Source organism: Hydra viridissima, unplaced genomic scaffold (assembly GCF_058129835.1).
Source record: "Hydra viridissima isolate aposymbiotic clone 2 unplaced genomic scaffold, HvirCarnegie_v1 scaffold_5, whole genome shotgun sequence".
Lineage (NCBI taxonomy): Eukaryota > Metazoa > Cnidaria > Hydrozoa > Anthoathecata > Hydridae > Hydra > Hydra viridissima.
In genome coordinates, this window is record NW_028324304.1 from 12,678,357 (window position 1) to 12,699,847 (window position 21,491).

The window sequence follows — 21,491 nt, forward strand, 5'->3', positions numbered from 1 at the left end:
AGTTTTCATGTAAACATAGCATAAAAAGATGCCAAGCTCAAAAATCTAGGGAAGACCGGTGTCGTTGTTTAAAAAAATAAAGAATCAGAAGACTACAGAAATTTTTAGCTTAAATATTCTAGTGGTTGCAACTAAGTTTGATTTATAATCAGAACTCTTTCCATTTCTTCTAAAAAACCGAAAAAGATTGCTGATACATACAGCGTTTGTCTGCAACTGAGTATTAATGATGTAAGCGAATCGCCATTATAACCAGATTTCAAATTACAGTCCAAGCTGGAGGACAAGACTTTGAAAAGCTAAACATTTCAAAGTCTTCTCTAAGTAGAAAAAACCATTGTTTAGTTAATGATGAAACTCAAACAGTACTAGAAGAAAATTTCGACACGATTAGAGGCTTAAAGCTTGTTATTCAATCTTTAGTCGCTAAATTTTGAAACATCATGGTCACCATATAATGCCAGAAGACGAAAGCACTTAACAGAAATTTTTACAAAAGACATCAAGAGTATTGCAAAAAGATTGAAAAGGAAGCTGAAAAATTTACAGAAATTGAAAGGTTTTATGGAACAACTTTGAATTTATACTTGAACCTCTCTTAAACAATCTTACCCTAAAGACAAAGGGGTTCTGTGAGACTGCTCTCAAAAGACATTTTTCAGAGAAGACTATTTTCGCGAAGAAACGTCCTTTGGGTTCATTGAACTGTTTATTTGATAACAAATATTACAATAACAATAAAACCCTCTTAATTGCTTTATAAACTAATGTTTACAAAATTACATAAATAAGTACAATTACATAAGTGCGTAGTTAAAGGAACATTTTAAAATTTAGTACAAAGCGTGTCTTAAAAAATACTTTTAATGCTCGCATTTAGGTTTAGTGTTCTAGCATAGACTTATTACCTCACCCAAAGTACTTTCGTAAATAATCCCAGAGAACAAGTCCTATTATTGTATGAGGTCCCAGCCTAAAATAATGGGCACTTGTACCTTTATAAAATCCTGAAATCCCTTCTAACGCAAAGACTTTAAAAAACACATCAACAACACCTTTATACTTGACACCTTTACCAGAAGAATCAACACCCTGATTATAGAGACGCGTAGTAACAACGTCAAAAGGAGTCATCGCTAAAACAACGAAAAAACTCGCTATCATGCTAGCTGTGGTAGACAGCATGAAACTTCCTGGTTCAAACACATTATTTCGTGATAAGAAATCCTTGGATTTCGAAAAAGAAGATAACTGCGTTGCCGATCCAATAGTAACCCGCAGCATTGATCCTGATGCACCTCGCCATAACCCAGAAACACCGTGTTTATGGTAAATAGAGGCAACAGCCGAAGATAGACTTGTGATATTGTGTTGAGTACCAACAGCTATCGCCGAACTTGATTTCGATTGCAGTTGAGTCTTTATCTAAAGAAATCAAAAGTAGGAATTTAACAAAATTGTTTTGGGACTGTATCTTTCACTATATTTCGAAAACTAACTTTCATGCCACTAGCCATACATTTCGGTTCCGGAAAGTAGTACTTTAATTACTATACTTTACTTTAGAAATATTTCACAAGCTAATAACTGGCTTGTGAAACTTGTAAGTTTATCATACAGGAACTGTTTCTTGCCACAATAACTAGTCGCAACAAAAGATATCCCCTTTTTATTTTATATTTCAAATATATAATGATAAAGAGGTAACGTCTTATTTTTGAAGTATATTTACCATAAATATCGGGCTGCAGACAGCAGCTCCTGCACATCCTGACAGTGCACCAGCAGCCATGCACCTTAAATAACTTATATTTCCTTCTCCATCTTCAGTAAATTTAGCGTTCACCATTATTTGGTAAGATCCTTTGAATAAAAACGATCGTTATTTTTAAAAATGACTTTTAAGTAAATAATTTTAAAAACATCAACATTTTTTATTACTAGTATAATTATTATTAAACTTTTAGAGGTAGACGATATCGCTATTTTTAAATTCCAGTCCACCTAACCCACTTCATTTAGTTAGAATTTATTCCACATAAACACTTAAAAACTGTTAGACAAAATCCTAATTTATTTCCACATGTCAAAAACGTGTAAAATATCTCTACTTGGAGTCTTATAAAACTTCTTAAAAAACTCATTTTGAGAAGACATCACATAATAGAAAAGAATTAGGGGATTTTTAAATTTAAAAATAAGGCTAAGTGCAAAAAAATAAATACACTTACTATACCTTTAAATTTTTTGAAATAACATCAATATTTTAATATTGATTTTTGAAATATTTATACAAATAATTAGTACTTCATAAGCAATTAAAAATAGCTGCACTAATTTCCAAATTTTTAAAAAATCATTTTTTAAACTTTTATGGAAAACTTGCATGAAACAGATATTCAAAAAAATTAGTACATACAGAAAAAACATGAAAACTGTATATTACAAATCTAATAATTAACTGCATGACCCATCTGTTGCAAAAGAGATCTGCATCGGTTGGGCTTTGATTTGTTTATTTGATGACACCTTTAATAAGAATGCTACACCAAGCCTGTTGCAATCCAGTACACAGTTCAACTTTATTGCTTGGTTTTGCATTTCTTAATTTGCCTTTGACTTGTTTCTGCAAGTTTTAAAATAGGATTCAAGTCTAGAGATTACGCAGGCCAAAGTAAAGCACTGATTTTATTAGCCAAGAGCAAAACTCTTCTGGCTTGGACCCATGTGTTTTAGATCATTATTTTTGATTTCATCATTAAACAAAATACTTTCCCATTTTTTAAACCCTACATTTCTATCCCAACTTAAATGATCATGCAAATAATTTTTTCTTAACAATAATTTAAATTTGCACATAAATTAAAACTTTGACACACAAATAAACTTTATAAGGTGAATAACTTAAATCTTGTTTCACTAATCTTCTTTGTATTGTCTATTGCAACACATTTGCTCCAGTTTCCAAAAAAATTTGGGATATTGACACAAAAGGGTTTTTCTAAACTTGATATAAAACTTGTCTGTCCATTTGTTCTGATGCTTTTCTTGATCTGCCTTTTTTCTTCTTTATCTTCGTATTTAATAGCATTTTGTACCAAATAATACTGAATTCTTTTTGCTAATTCTCTATATGAAGATCCACCTTCATCTTAATAATATTATGTTCATCAACACCGCAATCTTTTTTTCTGACCATTTTGGCCAAATTTTAGAACTCAAATAAATAAATTTTTTTGATGAAACCATACATTTGGTCATAAAACAAGTTGATGTGCTACTTAAAGATGTGTAAATATACTTATAAGAGGGTTTGATGTAAACAAAATCATAAGTGTATTTCTTTTGCACATCAATTTCAGGTAAATTTTTCATAAGAATTAAAATATTTGGATGACTTTAAATTACTCGAAAATAAGTATTGTACTTCTTAATTGCTTATGAAGTAATTAATTACTTGTATAAATATTTCAAAAATTGTATAGTAAAGTGTATTTTTTTGTACTTAACTGTAGATTTAGAGAAGGCAAGTGAGGACAGCAACCACAATAAGAGATTTGAGACTTGCTATAAAAATAGAAAAAATCACCATGATTTTATTGCTTTAGTTAAAAAATAAGCAGAAAGATGTTCTTTATCTTTGAGGTTCTTTATTTTTGATATTTATGTCTAATTAGCATAACTTTTAAAACCTAAATAAAGTCTTAAAAAATCATTAGGAAGATGTAAAGAAAAAAAAAACATTTAATTTGCTAAAATAAAAGGTAAGATATAATCAAAAATATTTGAATAAAACAAAGTCGATAACTCTAAAAGCTATTACCCACAAAACATAGAAAATTTCTGTAATAACTTTGATGACTGTGCAGATTTTACTGGGCGTTAATTTGGTAAATATTTGCCACCATTTGAATCTAAGAACATTAACAGTATTAAAAAATTTGTAAAAAGCACAACTATATTTAATTCAAAACCATTAAAAATCTATCAACAGCGATATCGTCTATATTTATATTCAACTAAAAACAAATGCAGTGTTGCTTTTTACCCAATCTTATTCCATTCATCACAAACTGATAGCAAAGTGCTGGAACTAAACCACTCTGCAGAGCTAAGACACCATCAACTTTGGCTATTGTATAAAATGCATGAAACACATTCCTGTAGTAAACTTTGTATGATCCACGAGACTGAACAGGAATTTAGATTTTCATTCAAGGATAAGTTATTATGTAACAAAAATATAAATAATATTTTAATATTTTAAGCTGGATAATGAACAGTTTACTTAAGTTACTCAACAAATAAACTTTTAAATTTAACTTATAAGACTATATATAGCAGATTTGGATCTGTACATTATACTTAAACATCCTATCAAATAAGTTTATAAAACACTCATAAAATGTCTTTTTAGATTAATGAAATGCTCCCTTAAGTATATAAAATCATATTCTTTGGTGAATTATTTACTTATAGTTACAAAAATGCCTGAACTCTAAACTTTCTTAAGATCATGTTAAAAGCTCATAAATAGAGGAACATGTTAAACATGTTTTAAAGAATAAAACTATAATTGTAAAATAACTTGTTAATAAGGAGACAAAATATCTAATTTGTTTTCTAACAAAATCTTGTTTTTTAACCTTGAACTAGAAAGTTCAAAATATTTACTAATATTATTATTCAATTTACTATATTTTCCTAATTATCTTATAGAAATGTCACATACTTAAATGATCTATTATACAGTGGTGATTGTAGAAATAGCATAGTTCATAATATATTCTTTTAATTTCATTCTATAGCATGTTTCTATGTTTATAAATTTAATTTACGATAACTTACAAGCTGAACTTGCACTATTGTTTGGAAATAAATACGACAATATGACAAAAACTTTTGTTAAAATTTATTATTCAGGCATATGAAATAAAATACTACATGCTAGTGGAAAATCCCATTTACAACTAAAAATTGGAGTTTTTAAATAAACATATTGAGTATTACTGTAGTACTGTAAAGTATTACTGTAGTACTGGAACAATGCATATATACCTATATATACCTATATATGGATCGCCAATTTGTTAGGATGTCTAAAATAGATCCTTTTCTAACTTCTAATGACATAAAAACCAAAATTGAAGAACAGTATCAGGCAGTTGTATAGACCCCAACCATTCATTGTTATTTACAAGAAGCCAGCCTTCAAGCCTTATATCAAAGAAGAAACCCTTGATTCAAAACTAAATTAACTAATGCAATTAAGGTTTGCAAAAATGTTCCTTAAAAAAAATGTCTCCTGAAAAACATGTTATGGACTGATGAATCCAAGTTTAATTGTTTCCAGTCTGATGGGAAAGTATGTTAGGCAAACTATGAAGCAAGAAAACAAGCTATTGTATACTCTTAAGACAGTGAAAAACAGTAGGGTTAATGTTAAAGTATGGAAGCTGTGTTGGCATGGTATCAGCTTGCTGGTCATAATTGTTGAGAATTTGAGTCAATACAAATACAAAGATATGTTAAAAAACATAATTGAGCAATATGCTTGTAACCTACCTGTAAAGTGGATTTAAATGCACAACAGTGACCCAAAGCATACTGAAAGATTTTTAAATCTTAGCTTGAGGAAAATAAAGTTAATGTTTTAGAATGGCCACTCTAAATTCTTAATCTGAATCTGATCGAGAACTCATGGAACAATATTGAGATGGCTTTATGGGATAAACAAACCATTAACTTTAATGAGTATTGGGAGAAATTCAAAAACTCTGCCAATACTGTCAAATAACGTCAAAGGCTTGTTGACGGTATGCAATCAAGATGTGCTGAAGTAATAAAGAATAAGGGTTACCCAGCAAAATATTAATGTTAATTTTAATGTCATGATGTAGACTTTTATACAGCACAATTTTTTTGTTTGATGCGCTATTTCTATTACCACAACTTTTCATTGTATTTTGTAAACTTTTTTGTAAACAATGATTTTTTTTCTTATAGTTTATAGTAAAATAAATGGAAAATAAATATTTTTTTACAAGTCTTTTAATAAAGAAAAAGTCAGATGTATTGGAAAAAAAAAAAGAAAAAGTCAGATGTATATAAAGATGTATTATTTCTGTGATAACTACTGTATATTTATTAAATGGTACCAAAAATATGTACTTTTATTTTCAATTCCATTTGCATAAAAAATTTTTTCTTATAGCTAACATTTTAAATTTTAACATTGCACATTTTTAAAATTGACATTCATTAGCTCACACTATGCACACTTACATAAAATTGACATTTAGCTCACTATGCTCACTTACATAAATATATAATAGATTTTACTGACCTGAAGTTCCCCTTGAAGCTGCATCCGTGTTTTTACAGTTTCTAATGGGTTAGTAAACAAACAAGCGCCACATGTTGCCAAAGAACCAAGTAAACACTCTGCAGCTGGGTTCATTACTAATATTTTAACATATTAAAAACCTCATAAGAAATCAGATTAATATCTATTTGCTTAGAATAAGTGTCTATAAAAATCAATTTACTATAAAAATGCATTTGCTTAGAACCAATATATGTAAGTATCCATTAAAAAAATATATGGAATTACCTAGCTAGTGTTCAATTATAGTACAACTCCTCGTAAAATACCCACAATACACTTTCATGCTAATTACTGAAATTATATTACAAATAGGTAACACAAAAAGGTAATGAAGTATTAATATATATTTTCAAAACATGATTGCTTACATCTATTTAAACATTTGACATGGAAAACTGCATCTAGGTAATTTAAATTTTATCACCCTGCATTTATAATTTTCATTTCCATACATATTCCTATATTAAAAAAAAAATACACAAGATATTACTTCATAGTAACCTTCCTCTCAAAATTTGGATGTAAAATGTGATCCCAACAAAAAGTACAAAAATATTCCATAAATAAATATTTCAACATGAAGATGGCAATAAAAATAAATATAATTTAAAAGAAAACAAAATTATATGCCTTTTATTATATTACTAAACATTTGTCAGACATTTATATTGTTTTTCATTAACTAAATATGCTGAACTGTTATTTCATAGGCCTTAAACAAAAAAAAAACAAACAAAAACAAAGAAAATTAACAATTAACTTCAATGCCATCTTGCTTCATATCATGCTTTTTTACTTTCACCCAATCCTCATCTTTTGTACTTCCAGAACTCTCTTCACTGTCATTACTATCAATTCTATCTTCAATTCTATCTTCAATTTTATCTTTACTTTCATCTTTCTTTTCATTGTTAACAGGTAGAATAATTTTATGATCTTCAGTGGGTTTTTCTTTTTTTGGATTTTCTGAATTTTTAAATTTATCTTTTTTACATTTCTTCTTACTTTTATCATCAACTTTATTGTTAGCATATGTATATAAAGGAACAAAGGATTCAAAGAAACCACATTCTGCAGTGAGGTTAGGAAGAAACCAAAAACGAACTTTTCCCATTGTGAACATAAATATGAGTACAAACACAATATATCGTACTAAAAATAAATACAAATATTTGAAATTTGATCATTTTGAATAAAAAATCAATAAAAAAACAATACATTTTATTGTTATTTAGAAAAACCTATTTGCAAAACAAAAAAAACCTTTGGCTAGTGTAAAGCAACCCTATAAGTTTTTTAAAAGTTTGTAATTCAAAATTTTTAAAAAACCTGATGAATGGTTGAAACAGAATGACTTAACAATCTATAAGTAACATGTTATTTGTAAAATATGACTTGTTTTTATATTTTAAAATTTATAATCAATCTGTATTATGTGTGGCTGAACTGTGAATTGCCTTATAACCATGGCCTTCTATAATAACAGGCCTTGACACAATAAAGTTGTTTGACTAAAGGCCGATTTATAATACTACATTTACATTTTGATTTTTTCACTTTAAGCATAGATCTGGATTGCGCCTTTTTTAGTAATTTATGAAATCCTATTGGTTGATAAATCATGTAATGCAACTTTAGGACGTAAAAGCTAACTGGATAGGACGTAATTTAGGACATAATAACTAACAGATAATAAAGTTGTATTTATATTTTTGAATTAATAATAAGTTATGTTACCAGTTTTAAAAATGCATTTAAAATGTTATGTACCGCTCTGCAGGTCAAACTATCACTCAACTGAACCAGAAATCTCAATTTATAAATTACCAAAGGAGAGGAAAAGATGGAGTGATGCCATCCCAAGAACAGATTTTATTGTCTCAGATTACACAGCAGTATTTCAACTGCATTAGCCAGATGATGCACTTTTTGTAACCAAATATGAAAACAAAAATAGTTAAACTCAACATCTATTTTTAAAAATATACCATCAAGTTGTTAACCAGCACCACCACACAAATCACAAAAAACCATGGCAGCAAGCAAATTTCAAAATATTTTACCAAATGAGTTAAATGTCTTTCTAAAAGATGATGTATTTGACACATGTATTTGATGAAATTCAATCTAGGTTCTTTAATAGCAATGATTGTATTGTTTTTAAGCTTAATGAAAAAAGTTTACACATACAGTCAAAAGTTTTCAAACTTGGTGTTCCTTTATTTCTTTTGGAAATTTTTGATGATTTTTCATTTGTTTCTTACCACAATGGCATTTTTATTACATGATTATGTGCATCTTTTAAAATCTATATGAAACAATTGTTTAACAGAAAAGACTGCTCAACTTCAATTTTTGCACAACGGAACACTTTTTTTGGCTAAGTGGAGTGATTTAGAAATGTTATATAAAACTGAGTGTATTACTCTTTTTAAACATTGAAAACTTACAGCTAAATCAGTTTATCCAAAACCTATAAAGAGAGACCTATAAAGAGAGACCTATAAAGAGAGACAGTCTGTAAAGTTGTGTTTGTGTTTTTTTTTGTGAAGGAACAGTTGCTGCTTTTAGAACCCAGACATTTAAAATAAAACTTTTGAAGATACTGCCATATATATAGAAAAAATTATTTCTTTTTGGAGTGTTGTTAATGTTAAAGCAACTGGTGCTAGCATTTGCTTTAGAAATGAATTATGTGGTGAAATCCACTCAGTTGATGATCCACAGTTACCATTGCTATATGAAACTGCTGAACTGTCAAATTTTATGAAACCTTCTGGAAAGCAAGTCAAATAGCTTTCACAAGATAACAGTACTGCAATTGCACATACATGCTATGGTTTAATTGATATAGTGGAAATGTAATTGAGTAATAGAGCTAAATATGTTTTGTTAGATTGTTTTTCAACAGATCCACTTAAAAAAACTTTTTCTAAACTTTGACAGGGATCAGGAGGTACTTATTTTGTAAATGCTAAATCTGTAATTGAAAAAATACATATTCACCATACCAAATTGAGATTAAAACTAGATAATGCTGTAGATGGCATTGATGTTCATACTTGTGACATTATGCAGAGATACTTCTACTGATGAAAAAGAATTGCTGGATAATTTTTATGATCTTGAAAGCTCAGATAATCAGTCAACATTAATAACTATAGTTTACATAGCTGGCTATGTGCAAAAAAGTGAAATAAAAATTTATGATCACAAACATGGAGATTATCTGATTATTTAAAACAGGAATGGACTTCAAATCCCTTCTGATACTCAAGTCCAATGGTCATTATTTAGCTTTCTATTTTTTTAAGCCACTGGGTCTTTATGCAGGACATTTTGTGCTACTCAGTTTTAGTTTATAGCAGGTAAGTATGTACTTAAAATAACAAAAAAGCAATGCAGAGTATATTCCAATATTTTGCTCAAGAGTCATGCACTTATTACCACTCCTAGTGGTAACAGAGAGTCAAGGATGAAAATACTGAAGCTATATTTTTTGTGAATTTTTAGTTATATATTTTTTAAATTTTCTTGTTACATTTTCCTATCCATTTTATCTTAAAGCCTTTATAGTGCAATATATTTGTTTTATATATATACATAAAAAGATTGTTTTTGTATGATGGACTTTTTTTGTTGATCGTTTTCATCATTACATTTAGGTTTTTAGCTATCCATTCTTTTTGTAAATTACAGAATTGTATTTAAAAAAAAAAAAATTACCAATGGGTTTTATCTCTGTTTATGTTTTTAGTCAAACTATGTTAACTGTAACATTGTTATTATTCTGGTAATGTGAAATACCACAAATATCAATTTTTGAACTGCTGTTATTTTTCCTTTAAGAATTTTATTTTTGTAAGACATTTATGAGAAAACAACCACTCTAACATTAATTTGCTCTTCATAAAAAGTTTAAGTAACAAAATTTTTAAACAGCCTTCAGTTTTTGCAGCCTCTTGCACAATGTCAAGGCCTGTTATTATTGAAGGCCATCCTCATCCTCATAACTTATAAACAGCTATATATGTATATTAGGGAGGGAGAGGGGGTTTTTACTTTTCTTAAAGTAGACCATTTAAGTATTAATAAAAAATTAAAATATTTCTAAATGTAAAAGTAAATTTACATGTATAAACAACAACCTAACTTGTGTACAACACTGTTAAATGTAATTATTGCAGATTGAAGATCAGTAATAAATATTCAAGCATTAGAATGATCTGATCATTTAGGCAATGATTCAGTATAGTTGACTCTTTGGCAGAGAAAAAGACTTCAAGGTCCTCAATGAAGTAAGTTTAGAGATAAATATAGGGTACAGCAAAGATGTGTTCACTGGCTCTGTAAGAGTATCCAGCTATGCTGACAAAGTTGCAATGTTCATTATGAGTAAAAAAGTTCTTTATGAACTAAAAAAAGATAACTCTGCTACCTTAAAACAGATTGTGGAAATTAAAAAAAATTTCAGAAATTTGTCCTCCTGACGGATTGTTAAAATAGAAAGAGGTGCATGAAACAGTTGGCTAATTATACAAAGCTTGCAGGTTGCCTGCTTATAGACCTTTTCACACATGTTGAGTTTACTAAATCACACAGGGTAGATGAAGTTCTTGATGCAAAAGGGTATCACTAAATTCTTGTTTACCAATTCCTCTGGGAAAAACTTATTAGACTGGGATTTGTAATATGATAAGACAACAACCCCAAACATTCATGCTTCCAAAAACTCAGCAGTAAATGACAAAAAAATATTAAAGTTAAAAAATTTTCTCATTAAAAGATCTTGGAAAAAAAAAATTAATTTGATTAATTCTAACTTAAATTCCTAACATTTAAAACAACGACCACAACTCCAATTATCTTAGATTATAAAGTTTCAACTAAGTATATCAAATTTATTTCTAAAAGAAAAAATTTAGAAACTAATTTTAAAAAAACCAATTTACCTCCTTTTTAACTAATCTTTTAATATTTTTACATAGCATATTATTGTTTTTACATAATTAAATTTTCTTTAATGAGAAAATGTTTAGCTTTTAATAATTTTTACTTTTTGTTTTTACAAAAAAGATTGAAGACAAACAAATAAGATTATTTAATTAAAAAAAAAAAATTGTGTATTAAAATAACTTAATTTATGACAATGAGTTGTAGAAGGGTTTTTGTGGCAAAAATGATTAATGCCACATTTTTTGTGGCAAGTAAAAACGAGCTTTAAAAATGACCAAAATTATCAGGAATGAGGTCACACTAACAATTATAAATTAAAATTGCTTAAACATCTCAATAATAATTGTGCAAATAAGATTAAACTGTATGCCAAAACACCAGAATTAACTTTTGATAATTTACTCTTTACTATAATTCTAAAAAAAAAACAGTTTCTTTTTTATAAATTTACTTACACACAGCAAGAAGGAGAATGCCACCAACAAAGATTGCACCAGCAACACTTAAGTACCAACTATACTCTCGAACACTTTCCGGCCATAGTGGGAACAAACAAACAGCAATTACAAAAAGTACTAAAGAAATTAAACTTTTAATTTATTATTCCTCCTTATCATTTTTTAAAATGACAAAAATTTGAAATAACTAACTTGTATCCAATTAACTGGTTGCAATTACAAAATACAACATTGTACAAAATATAAATATGATACAAAGTATAACTAACTGATATCAGGAAACATTGGACATATTTAACAATTAATCATTATACTTGTAAATAACTTTGATTCAGGATTTATTCATGCTGATAATTATCCATTTATCTATCTGCATACTATATAAAGAACTTATGCAAAAATTTCTTGGTTACTCACTTATTAATTGCTTAGCTATTATTCATGACTTGGCTACCCACTCACAATGTGCTTACCTATTATTAATGGCTTGGTAAAAAAAGTTAAAAATTGATATGTGGCTTGTTTAAAAAACTGTTTTTTCTGAGTTCATTTTCATATAAAAGCTCTTGAAACACAAATTTATATTTCTTGGTTTTGGTGACTGAACAATCATTACATGTAATCCAAAAAAAAAAAAAAAAAAAAAGGCTCTTGAATGTAAAAGAAGTAGGACTTACCAAGTATTGTGCCAAGAATAAATTTCTTGCAACTCACAGGATCATATATCCACACATAAACCTGGAAAAGCATAACTTTGACTGATTAAAAAAATTTTGCTGAAGAATATTATGTTAATATCTCACGAGTATTAATTTGTTATGTTAATATCACATGAATATTACATCATAATATTAATATCTCACAAATATCAAATTTTTAGATAACGTTTTGTTACCGTTCATGTAATTAGATATTCTTTAAAAAATAGCTGTTAAAAAATGTTTTATTACAAAAAGTTTTACAAGCAAAAAGCATTTAGCAAAAGATGTTAAACAATTCATAAACTTAACATTGGGAATAAAAAACAATTAGCATCCTCATAAGTTTGTATTCACACAAGTTTAAACCTAAGAAGAGAAATTAAATTGAAAATGTAAATTTTAAAAAGCTTTAAAAATAAATGTTTGTGAAGTAAATGAATAATGAATTCCTGTATATTTATTTATAAAATACATAAACTGGTGATGCTGAACACAATTGATACCTCTTTATCACTGTCAATAAAACATTGAAAGTCATGTGGCTCTAGTGTGAACTTAACCTTAAAAGAAATTTAGTAAAATTAGAACAAAAAAAAAAAGACATACAAAGTAATAAGCCTAAAAAACAAAAAACAAAAAAAAAGACAAGAAAAAAAATAATCCAAAGATAAAAAGTTTTGATTTTAATTAAACCAATAAGATTAACAAGATATTGTTGACAATAAAAGTAAAACTTCCTCCCACAAAATAGAGGAATATTGGTAATGATCCACATCATCATATTGTTGTTACAACCAGCTACAAACTCAATATCATTAGCTCTCTTACACCAATCATAAAGTTTTTTTACATCCAGCCTTACAAAGACTAACATTATTGTGTGACATTGCAAGTGTCACATTCCTAAACCAAAACAATTTCAAAAATTGAAATAAAAAACACACCTTTTTCTTCACTTTTTTAACATCTTTTCCATCCTATTAAAAATGGAAATAATTTTAAACAAACTTAAAAACTAAATAGATAAGAACTGAATAGGAAACAAGTAATATACTAAAAGAATATTGTTAATGGCTGTGAATATATTTGTTATTATAATTGTAATATTTACATATGCAAATGTTTTGGGCAAAATAATAAATATTGATGCAGTAGAACATTCAAACATACATTTACAAATAAGACATTAAATGTTTACATTTAATTCATAGACATAGCACAGCATACACAAATCCAAACATGTGAGAGTGATAAATTATTCAAATGAGTTTTTTTTATGAAATTTCTTCATTGTTATTGATAGGAAGTGTTGCACAAAATTATGTCATACAACTTAGAGCTATACAGAGAAAATGACTTATAGAGGATCAAAGTCCTATGCACTCAGACTCCAAAAAAATCACACAAGAGAAATTTCAAATTGAACTTTTCACTACTTTGCAAATTTACTGGAAATGACAGCTTTTTAAAATTCTGCATTTTTACAGCAGAAGAAAACATTTTTCATTTCAATGTTTACATTAAAAAATATTTTGTTTTTTATTTTCTGGGAAGCATCATTGTATTTTTGAACAGAACAAATAACACAAAAGTTTCTTGCGCTACTCTGATTGCTTAAGCCTGCTTGGCAAAGACTTGCTACACAAATGCAATTAGTTTCAGTTTAGAGAAAATTCCAAACAGCTTGCTGCTAAAATAAAATTGCTGCAGAACAGATTGCCTCACAAGTGATAGCTTATTAAAATTACATCAATAGCTGTCAATCAGGCAAATGTAGCAGGAAATAATTTTTCATATCACCTCATTATAAAAAGGTATTTGGTAAATGCTTCACTTTTTTTTGTTAGTGATTCATCTGGTTTGCTTACCAAATTAGTGGTTGCCAGGTTAATTTTAAGGATGGAAGATAAGTGTGGAAAGTAAGTGCAACCTTTTATTAAGCCATCTCTAATTTTTAAAGTCTCTCTACATCAGTATACTTCTGCATTGCTGTTTTTCTTTTCATAAAAAAAATTTTCCAAACAGCAGAATAATCTTTACTTTAATTGTTCAATTAAGAAACCATCATATTTTCAGAAAGATTGCTGTCTAAAAATCAAATAACTATTGCTCTTGATGTGATAACCAGTAGAATAAATATTTCAATATATTCAAGATGGTTAAAGGTTGAATTATTTACGAAAAAATGATTAACACTCAAAGTCATTATAGATGTTAACTTAATAAATATAAAGATAATCATTAATGCTGTTTATAAAAAACTAGGTAGAATATTGAAAAAACTTGAAACTTTCCTAGATACTTTTTTAACTAAATTAGTTAAAATACGGAAGACATGTTAATTTGAAAAATATTTATATAGCTACAAAAATAGCCATATAAAAATTGTGTTTTACAATCGTAAGAAACTTGAACCCAATAGAACACTTATGAACAGAAACTTTTGCACATGAAAATACACACACACACACACACACACACACACACACACACACACACACACACACACACGTAAATGAATTGACTTTAAACATTATTACCTTTCTTAATCTGGGACTTTTTTCAGTCTGATCTTCATCTTTCTTTTTATCTTCTTTTTCCACTTTCAATTTTTCATCTCTTTTCTTATTTTCTTTTACTTTCTTCTCAATTTTATTAAGATGAACTCTTGTAAAAAACTTTCCGTAATTTAACAACCTTTACAAAAATATTAAATCAGTTAATTTAAAAAGACCAATTTCTAACAATAACTAATTCTCTTACCACCCTAGTACATTTAATGCTAACTTAACAACTTAGTTAGGTAGTGTTCTGGTTGCCTAACAGCAATAGTTGAGTGAATTTTAAAACAAGATTAGATAGAAGCTAATAGTTTTTGAACTAAAAAATCAACACTTCCTTAAAATTATTAACTCATTTTTGTGATCTGTTGCATTTATGTAAAATGTTAATTTTTCACACATTTGTTTAACCTAAGCTAGAAAATAGAGCTCACAACTTTAATTTATACATAATTGAATAATTGCTTATAATAAGTATGCAAAAAGTTATTGCATTAATTAAAATTCATAAATCAAAATTAAGAATTATACTTTAGATTTATGATTTAGTTTTAGTAAAAAATATTAAATCTAAAGAGCAATAAGTCAATTCAATTTTGAGTAAAGTAAATTAAATTAATTTTTAAATTTGCATTCAAAAATTCAAAAAGTACAAAACTCTTATGAGTATTTATATTGAGGAATTAGTCTAGCTTAATAAAACTAACATGCAATACTATCAATTTTTATAAACAAAACTAAGAATCTAAAGTAATACTCAAATAACAACATTTTAAAATTACTTGGTTAGGAAAGCAACTACAGAATCACGGTGAGTAAATTGTATAGATGACTTTGCATTTCCCTTTGCCCATTTGGAGTCCAGCAGAAAATCTACAGCATGTGAGCCTGAATGACATTATTTAATATATTAACTAGTTGTATAATTTTTTTAATGACTAAATACTTCTATGAGTAAGTAGAAAAAAATTTTTTTAGAATAAAAAATTAGAATAAAAGTAAACAAATTTTTATTTGTACTGTAATATATTTAATTAAGGGAAAATAAGATATTAATACATTCAATTACACAGAAAGTTCAATATTCAAGTAGATGTAATGGGTATTACTGTAGCCCCCCCCCCCACCTTTTTTTTAATGATTGATTATGATGAGAATTTTATGCTGATTCAGAGAAATATTAAAACATAGGCCTGAAAATGAACAGAAAGTGCTCTAACTCAACTCAAAGTTTTAAAAAATCACACTAAAGACCTTAATATTCACTAAGCATCTGCGTCTCATTATTTTTTTTATTCGAGACAAGACAATGATATCCTGGATACAATTTTTTAATTCCGAAAGAAAATTTATTGTCCCGGTTTTTAACTTTATTCCGGGACAGTTTATTTGTCAATTTTTTCTGGGACATTTCTTGTCTAGTTATGCTTGTTCCAGTTCATTTCGAGAAAAGGATTCCGAGACGCAGACCCTTAATATTCACCATCTTTTAAAAACCGTTTACATAATGCTATGTAACTTGACATAAGTTAATTGTCTTTACCTTATATAATAAATAGCTGGTTTCCATCAGCATTAACACTATTATTTTAAAATGTTATAATGAAATGAAATTAATTGCAGATTTCAAATATTAGGATTTTAGTGGGATTTTTTAAAACTTTGATTTCAAATTAGAGCACTTTTTAGGCGCTACTCAACTTTCTCTCTGCCTCCCCCCCTCCTAATTTTATGATTGATTCTGATAGAGAATTTTATGCTGATTAAGAATCATAAAAAACATGGGTTCAAAATCAATAGAAAGTGAACTGAAAACTGAAAGTATAAAATTATACAGCAAATCCCTAATATTCGCCATCATGAATAGACTAAAATTCCGGTTGATTTTGTTTTAAAAAACAAAACATTGCTAGCCTGGTTTCAATTATAAAAAAATGTTTTCTTGGATTATTGTAGGCGCGAAAGTTCTTTCGAGTGTAATTAGATATACAAACAAGTATAAAATATCTTACTCTTGTGAAACGTGATTCTTTCTTGAAAATTTTATTTTTTTAAAGAATTTAAGACTACTTTTTTAACAAAAATTTGCATTATTATTAAAGAAAAAATTAATAGAAAAGATAATTTTTATTCAATAATAAAAATGGAATTCTTTAATCTTTTTGGGAAAAATTTGAAATTAGCAAGATCCTAGGCAATAGTGCTATTGTAGTGAATGTTGGTTTTTGAAGAGATATGACATGTTGATAAATGGAAAAAAAAGAAGAATTATTTTGAAATAATTCCTTTTTGTATGGCAGACATTACTGGGGGTTGACTTAAAGTTTTTAAAAAAAAGTCTATAGTCTTAAATATATATATACTTTGCTAATTAACAATTTTAATTGTTTTAAAATTTATTTTAGTATATAATCAATATAATAATTTTTTAACTTACTCCATAAAAACTTTAAAATTCATTCTAGACAACAAATTAAGAATCCTACTTAAAGCATATTGGCATATGTTCTATTATTCAAAGTCTTCTTTATGATAAAATAAAAACCAGGTTGTGAATTCTTTGAAAAGATAACTTTTAGACAAAAAAAATATTATTTAAGATGGCGAATATTAGGGATTTGTTGTATAATTTTGTACTTTCAGCTTCAGTTTAGAGCACTTTCCATTGATTTTGGGACCCATGTTTTTGTACAATTCTTAATCAGCATAAAATTCTCTATTAGAATAAATCATAAAATTAGGGGGGGAGGGGAGGAGAGAAAGTTGAATAGCGCCCACTTTTTATTGGTTTTCAGGTCTATGTTTTTACATTTCTCTGAATTATCATAAAATTCTCTATAATAATAATACAAAAAAAAAAAATAATAAAAATAAAAAAAAAAAAAAAAAAGGAGAGAAATTGCAGTAGCGCCAATGCACAGTGACTCAGAACAATCAAAAAAACGGTAAAAATTAAATAAAATTTGACATAAATCAATAATGTTATATATCAAAATAATAATTTTTGGGTCAAAGATTTCAAATTTGTTTAAATTTCTTTTTAAATTGCGTAGCTTCAACGCGTATAACGCGCGTTTAAGGTGGCTATACACATACAAAAATTTTTTTTTCAAGTTTTAGTATTTTCAAGACAAACACTTATTACTCTACTTGATATTTTTACAAAAATGGTTTTTAAAGGCGGTTGATACATAGAGAAAAAAAAACTGTATTTTATTACATTTATTTTATTATTTACATTACAATTAATTTAATAACTTCATCTGGCAACGGTTTTTCTCAATAGCTCTTATGTTTTCTAAAAGATTTGCTTGATACTTTTGGATCTGATCTTACTATAAGGTTGTGCATCTGATTCATCATTGTGTTTAACCTTGATATTTTTGCCGTTTGTTTTAGTCTAGAATTTCTTATCTGTTTATTTAAACTCTCCAGTGCATCTTCCGAATATACCCCGATTGGCTAAGGTAATTTATATCATATGGAAGAACTATGAAGCAGCAGTTTATGTACAGTGGGAGGCATAACATACCAGTCGTACAAACTCACTTTACGTTTAGTTGTTTCAGTGCAGTATAAATCTAAATCATTGATATTAATAGGATATCCACAAGATATGGTTATGAGAATATTATGCAATCTTTCAATTATATCACAATCAACTTTAGTAATTTCAGAAAAAACTTTACTATTTTTAAAGGCTCTTCTGGCAGTATTGCCATCATTGGTATTTCCAGGCCCAGTTTTAGGCATGTCAACATATAAGCTGAATCTCTTTTTTTTTAAGTATACAGATAATTTTTCCTCAATTGTTTTTGGCTTATACTTTTTAATTTCAACTTTATAACTCAAATGAAGAATAAATTCCAAGCATTTTATCCAGCAATGCAAGGCTGAAATACCAAGCCCCAAGGCTGACTCATTCTCAATTTTTGCTTTTAATAAATCAATATTGTTCATTTTGTTGGGTTTAGCATTGCAAACATTGCAGGATTGAGTGGATTTTGTGTCTGTAAGTGCGTTAACTACTTTATTATCAAACATTGTAAGATCAACTCTATAGCTGATATTAAAGGTCACCTTTCTTCCTGCAATATCAAAAACTTTGCAAAACGTCTTTAAGGTGTTTATTTGATTTTTTAGATCTGATTCTTCTTCTCTGGATAAAATTGGACTCTCTTTTTTATATTGTAGATGAAGAGGTCTACAAAAGTGACAACTTGAAGGATTTCCATTTTTTCCAAATTTCACCATCTTCTACTTTGAGCAATAAAGGCACAAAAGCTGCACTAAAAAGATTTTCTTCACTCTTAAGTTCTATACTTGTGATGCTTGTCTCAAAGTATTTCTGTTTATAAATACTTTGGCTTGATGCTCCATCAAAACCAATCTTTCCATATAAAACTCCAAATATTTCAATACCTTGACCACAACTAGGCATTTCAAGCGCTTCAGTTATTCTAATCAGTGTGATCTAACATGCTGTGAAGAGTAAACTTTGCAAAAATTTCGGAAAAATGTATATTCTCAGGATAGCATTTCAATTTTTCCATCAAAATATCGTGCAAGGTAGGATAAATATGTACAGTGTGTACAAGAACTGAGTTTCTGATCATTTAATATTGTTTATCGCTGAGATCAGTGTTCGTTTTTAATGCAAGAGCTTCCTCTACACTCATGATAATGGGAAAGGTTTCAACCAAAGTTTTATCAACTTTTTCTATCTCTAAAAGATTAGACATTGTTTTTTAAAATAGAAGCTTTTTTTTTTTCTCCAGCAGCATTTGCACTTTTTGAAGAAGCTAAAAATAGAGCTTAATGATGTTCAGTGGCTAGTTCTTTTACTTTTTTTCTTTTGCTTTGCTCTCCAAGAACATTCCATTGCTTATGGGGCCTTCCAGAACCAAAATGACTATTTTTATTGTTCATAAGATTTCTTTGAAACCAACAATTTTTTTTTTGTATAAATATATCATAATTTCGTCCACATTGTGTTAGTTTTCTCTTCACCTTTGAAATAAATATAACTAAAGCAACCTTTACTTTATTTAAGTTTTCTTTGCAAATTTCCTCAATATTTTTTATTTCATTAAGTAAATCCTTCCATAATCTTAATTTATCCACTCCTAATTCACGTATATTTGGGATAAGATCTAATCTTTTCATTGTTGTTGTTTTTAAGAACCATCAATATAATAAAACTAATATATCAGAAACATCTTAAATTACATTATATATATTTTTACTTTAGACTGTTTAAAACTTTATTTTGTAATGGCTTTAACAATTGTCACATTGTTACTCCTGTAATAACACTATATTACTAAGCTAACTTTATATTACAGGAACTTATCAAATACTAAATACTTTTAAAAATGGCGGAAAACAAGGTTTTTAAGTGTTTATCAACATTTGTATTTCTTTAATTACTTCAAATACCGCAGGAGACCACAGTAATCCCTTTATAATTTAAAAGTAGAAATGTTAATTAACTAGAAAAAATGTATATATTTTTGGAACTCGGTGGAACATTTTTTTTAGCTGATATACAAACCAAAAAAATACAATTACTTGCGACCTTTTTTTTTAGAAAATTCTTCAAATTTAAACAAAAAAATCAGACTTTTTTTTTTCTTTTGAGTAAATTTGAAATATATAGAGCCAAAAGATTATCTTCAAAATAATTATACACTTTTATTTAAATTAAAAATACTCTATTATAGTTAAAAAAAATCTCACATTTTTCAGATTTCTTTGAAAATAATATCAAATTTTTTTACTTCTTTTAACTATAAAATACAAAATAAAAGTTTTATGAAGCAATTATTTACACTTTTGAAATAAAAAAATTATTGCAATTTAATATTATTTAAAAAAGAGCACTTAATTTATAAAAAAGTTGTGAGGGGTTTATTATCATTTATTTGCTGTTTTGAGTCACTGTGCGACATAATGTCCATATGCTTTCACAAATTACCACAATACTAAGCTTTTATTTTAAGAAAAAAAACTTTTGTTTGCTCACCAAAAAAGTAAAAAGCTTCATCACCATACATGGTAGCTTTCTTTGTTTCAAGATTAAATCTCAAATATTTGGCCACATCCTCTTCTTCGGAAGTGGCCTTTACATTTTCTTCGATTACTCCCTATAAATAACAATTTAATCAACAAATCATGAAAGTATACTCCTTAATTTCTTAACGCACGAAATGAGAAATGATCCTTTATATATAGATAACTAAGAAAAAACATTGTTGTATTCAGAATTCTTGTTGATTTAACTGTCTTACCTTTTTTTTCTTCTTGTTAGATCGCTTGTCAGCCATTTTGATTTAATTTTAGAAATTACCGCAAGAGAATTCACGCAAAAAGACACCAAATAAAATGGTCACTAAAATATACCTACATCTGCATAGTTTTATGCTTT

At 27.7% G+C, this 21,491-nt stretch overlaps 2 protein-coding genes and 1 pseudogene across 13 annotated transcripts; 1 reads left to right on the plus strand and 2 right to left on the minus strand.

Annotated features, from left to right (window-relative positions):
- Nucleotides 1–696: 696 nt before the first annotated feature.
- Nucleotides 697–6,866, minus strand: LOC145189364 (solute carrier family 25 member 35-like). Of its 12 annotated transcripts, XM_090086595.1 has the most exons (8): nt 6,757–6,866; nt 6,614–6,679; nt 6,347–6,462; nt 4,049–4,190; nt 3,824–3,914; nt 3,506–3,567; nt 1,733–1,863; nt 697–1,425 (listed from the first exon to the last, which is right to left on the minus strand). In XM_090086595.1, the coding sequence occupies exons 5-8, from the start codon at nt 3,832–3,834 to the stop codon at nt 910–912; spliced, it is 720 nt and encodes a 239-aa protein (XP_089942721.1). In that variant the 5' UTR covers nt 3,835–3,914; nt 4,049–4,190; nt 6,347–6,462; nt 6,614–6,679; nt 6,757–6,866; the 3' UTR covers nt 697–909. The 12 variants fall into 12 exon arrangements, with proteins under 12 accessions (XP_089942721.1, XP_089942719.1, XP_089942723.1 ...); XM_090086593.1 differs by lacking the exons at nt 3,506–3,567; nt 3,824–3,914 and having other exon boundaries at nt 6,757–6,861; XM_090086597.1 differs by lacking the exons at nt 3,506–3,567; nt 6,757–6,866 and having other exon boundaries at nt 6,614–6,681.
- On the minus strand, nt 6,715–21,463 carry LOC145188509 (translocation protein SEC62-like). Its single transcript, XM_090086589.1, has 9 exons — nt 21,355–21,463; nt 21,090–21,210; nt 15,847–15,952; nt 15,044–15,200; nt 13,448–13,480; nt 13,007–13,063; nt 12,480–12,540; nt 11,800–11,919; nt 6,715–7,540 (listed from the first exon to the last, which is right to left on the minus strand). The coding sequence occupies exons 1-9, from the start codon at nt 21,388–21,390 to the stop codon at nt 7,137–7,139; spliced, it is 1,095 nt and encodes a 364-aa protein (XP_089942715.1). The 5' UTR covers nt 21,391–21,463; the 3' UTR covers nt 6,715–7,136.
- Nucleotides 9,036–9,893, plus strand: LOC149888770 (uncharacterized; annotated as a pseudogene).
- Nucleotides 21,464–21,491: the final 28 nt, after the last annotated feature.

Coding starts and splice junctions, on each gene's coding strand:
- LOC145189364 (XM_090086593.1), bottom strand. CDS start 6,460: ATGAACCCAGCTGCAGAGTGTTTACTTGGTTCTTTGGCAACATGTGGC. Junction 4,191..6,346: donor AGCTTCAAGGGGAACTTCAG/GTCAGTAAAATC, acceptor ATTCCTGTTCAG/TCTCGTGGATCATACAAAGT. Junction 1,864..4,048: donor GATGAATGGAATAAGATTGG/GTAAAAAGCAAC, acceptor TTTTATTCAAAG/GATCTTACCAAATAATGGTG.
- LOC145188509 (XM_090086589.1), bottom strand. CDS start 21,390: ATGGCTGACAAGCGATCTAACAAGAAGAAAAAAAAG. Junction 15,953..21,089: donor TGAAGCTTTTTACTTTTTTG/GTGAGCAAACAA, acceptor AATGTCATTCAG/GCTCACATGCTGTAGATTTT. Junction 11,920..12,479: donor TATTCTTGGCACAATACTTG/GTAAGTCCTACT, acceptor TAATTTCTTTAG/TACTTTTTGTAATTGCTGTT.